At 31.9% G+C, this 3300-nt stretch overlaps 1 protein-coding gene across 1 annotated transcript; it reads right to left on the bottom strand.

Moving 5' to 3' along the window:
* Positions 1–2559: 2559 nt before the first annotated feature.
* Positions 2560–3027, bottom strand: LOC129216422 (uncharacterized). Its single transcript, XM_054850637.1, has one exon. It carries the CDS (start codon positions 3025–3027, stop codon positions 2560–2562), a length of 468 nt encoding a protein of 155 aa, XP_054706612.1.
* Between the last annotated feature and the right edge of the window lie 273 nt (positions 3028–3300).

Below are 3300 nucleotides of genomic sequence, written 5' to 3'. Positions count from 1 at the left end.
TAGATGTTTTAATACTTGAAATGTATAATTTGTTTTAATTGCTTTTTGTGTATTATTTTTGCCACTGTAATTGGATTTTCTCTGTAGTGTGCAATAATTTTAGTAGATAAATAAATTAATTAATAAAATGAAGAGCAAGATTTTTCAAATAGTATATTAATGCGCTAAATGATACAAAGCTTGTTCTCTCATGTCGTTGCATGACGCAATTTTTAATAAGACGGTTAAATTTAAACACGAAAAAATAAAAGTAATGTTTAATGACTCTGAAACTTGTGTTTGAACAAAAAGTTTGAAAATGACTAATATACAGTCGGACTACAGATTAAATTTTCATGAAGAGGGATGTTAAATTGATTTGCATTGCTTGGCAAGTAACATGACTACATAGCTTACTATTCTATTAGTTAAGCATTAGTTGAAGGATAAAGCCAATTATTAGTTTAAGTTCCTAATACTTATATTTTTCATCCTGTTCTAATATTTACATTTTTCATTCAAAAGCTTTTCTTTTCATATTGTAAAAATTCACTGAAAAATATTTATCAATATTAGCATGAGTAATTGTTATTCATGTATGCATGAACATAAAAGATAAGAATTCCAAAATGTAGTGCATATTTAGAACATCAAAGTCTTTTTTAGACTTCGAGCTACAAGTATTATTAATCAAGATTTTTGTTCAATTATTAATCCGTAATAAATATTCGTGACTTCTATGAGAAGAAAATAATACTGTTTCACAAGATAGTTTTTTTTTTCTTTTTTCTTCTTCTTCTTCTTCTTGTTATTATTATTTTTTTTGTCTGACTAATTATCATGTTTTGCCGGAAAATAAGAGATTAACTGTGAATCAAAACTTGTGCATATGTTTTCGAAAAGAAATAATCGTTCGGGGCTCTAAGCAATTTAAACAACGTTCTACAAATAATGTTTACTTACGAAATTATTTAAAATTCTGCATGTTTGATTTTCTTTTGTAAAGCAAACAAGAAAATTACCTGGAGATTTAAACATCTTCGTAAAACGCTTTTTCTTTTCCTCGATTTTTTTTCTTTTAAAGCGTGTTTTATGATTCTTTAAATCGAATGTGAAAGAGGTATAGACACATTAATGTATTTTTTTTTATAATGCGCTTTTTTTTCACTACCTATTATGCTTTCATCTTGTGCGAGAGAATTTTTTTTTTTCTCTTTTATTTAAGACAAATTTTGGATGAAAAAGAATAACAAATATTTTTCCGTTACATGTTTAATTTATCTTGAACAATTGGCGTTTTAGCAACTGGGGTAAAAGTTTGATTGGACTGTTTCTAGTGGGTTTTAAAGTGCGCTTGTCATGTTGAAAAGCGATAGCTTTGTGCAAGGTAAATTAGATAAAAATGGAATAACGTTTAAAAGCACAAAAAGGATAAAAAGTTTTTAAAAACAGAGATGTTTCGGAGGCAATAGCCTCCTTCCTCAGTGCGAAATGAACAAATGGATGATTCAAGGTCAAGGGAGAGTTTAAATGCGTAACCAGAAAAAACATTGACCAATCAGCTATCAGCGAGTGCTGAAGCATAATATGACGTATTCTAACATGTAAGATTGAATAAGATTGGTGAAAAATGCGGCACAGGAAAAGACTCATTGCAAAGATTATTTAAGTTTTTATGAATGTAAAAGGATTCCAGAAAATCTAATTCACCTACTGTTGTAGGTCTGCAAATGATCTTGGCTTCCGAAAAGAGAAAATTGTGCCCTGTGTCCCAACAATGTTTAGCAATTGAAGATTTGTTCAGTTCCTGTTTTTTTACGTGGTCATGTTCTTTCAAACGAAATTTAAGTGAACGCCTTGTCTGTCCCACGTAACCGATATTACATTGACTAGGAATGTGATATATGCCCCACTGATCAAGTGGTTGGACTGGGTCCTTCAGTTTGGAAAAAGGAAGTTTATTTATGGGTCTGTTAATTACGCGAAAGTCAAATTTACTGAGAATTCTAGAAATACGAAAAGAAATGTGTGGATAAAACGGTAAAACCACAAAATTTGTAGAAGAAAAACTACGTATGTTGGAGGTTTTATTCTGGGTTGAAAGTTTGCAAAAAGCCCTGTCGATGACCTGAAGAGGATAACCCCTGTCCAGAGCCACGGCTTCCAAAAAATTGAGTTCATTATTGAGAAGGGTCTGATCAGAACATATGGAGTAGAAAACTTATTATTGTTCTTCGAGATTAAAACATTCAAAAAGGGCAAAGAATTATTGTTTTCAATCTCAGCAGTAAACTCAATATTAGAATCGACGGGGTTAATTAGATGAATGAAAGACGGAACAAAATCAACAGTGCAATCTAGGAGGGTGAAAGTGTCATCAACATATCTAAGCCAGAGTGGAAAGTCAAATAACTGAAATAATTTCTGTTGAAAAAAGTCCATGTAGATTTCACTGAGGATGGGACTCAAAGGGTTGCCCATAGCAAGGCCGTCAGTTTGTTGGTAAAAAGCACTCTCAAAAATAAAGGTTGAATGTTTAAAAGAAATTTCTGTCAAATTTACAAGTTCGGAAATTTCGTGTTAGGTGTGATGGAATTCCCGGAGTCTTGTTTCAAGACACCGTAAGGCTCCAATAACAGGTACATTGGTAAAAAGAGATTTATCATCAAAAGAAACCATAAGTAAATTATTAGGTTTGAACCTACGAAGAATATTAACAAAATCAACAGAATGTTTGACAGAATGTGTGTTGGAGTCCAGCAATGGGGCAAACCTAGAAGTGAGAAATTTGGCCTGTCCATAAGAAGCGGTGCGTATGTTGGAAACAATAGGTCTTAAAGGTACTCCGATCTTATGGACTTTAGGCAGAGCGTAAAATCTAGCACAGTGTGAAACAGAAGGGATTAAATTAAAACAGTTATAAAAAAGCTTACTTGTTTTTATGGCACTGCGGATGGTTTTTAATTCATTCGGCGAGGGATCTTGTTTTAACTGGGTGTAAAGACCATCGCGGAGTAGCTCGTTGACTCTGGAAACGTACTTGGACATTACAACAATCTGTCCCCCTTTATCAGCTTTTGTAATTATCAAATTATTGTAGGAAGAGATATCACGTAAATTTCTTTTTTCGTTGGAAAAAGGTTACTACCTAAAAAACCTGAATTAAATGAAACATTGTTAATAATAAGATGTCTTATAGAATCCTTTTGTGTGAGAGTTAATTTACTATGTTTACTATTTTTTATACTATTTACTATTTACTATTTTTTATAACTGCTTTAATTTAATCCCTTCTGTTTCACACTGTGCTAGATTTTACGC

This window comes from Uloborus diversus, chromosome 2 (genome assembly GCF_026930045.1).
Source record: "Uloborus diversus isolate 005 chromosome 2, Udiv.v.3.1, whole genome shotgun sequence".
NCBI lineage: Eukaryota > Metazoa > Arthropoda > Arachnida > Araneae > Uloboridae > Uloborus > Uloborus diversus.
This window is presented reverse-complemented; position numbering and strand designations above follow the sequence as displayed.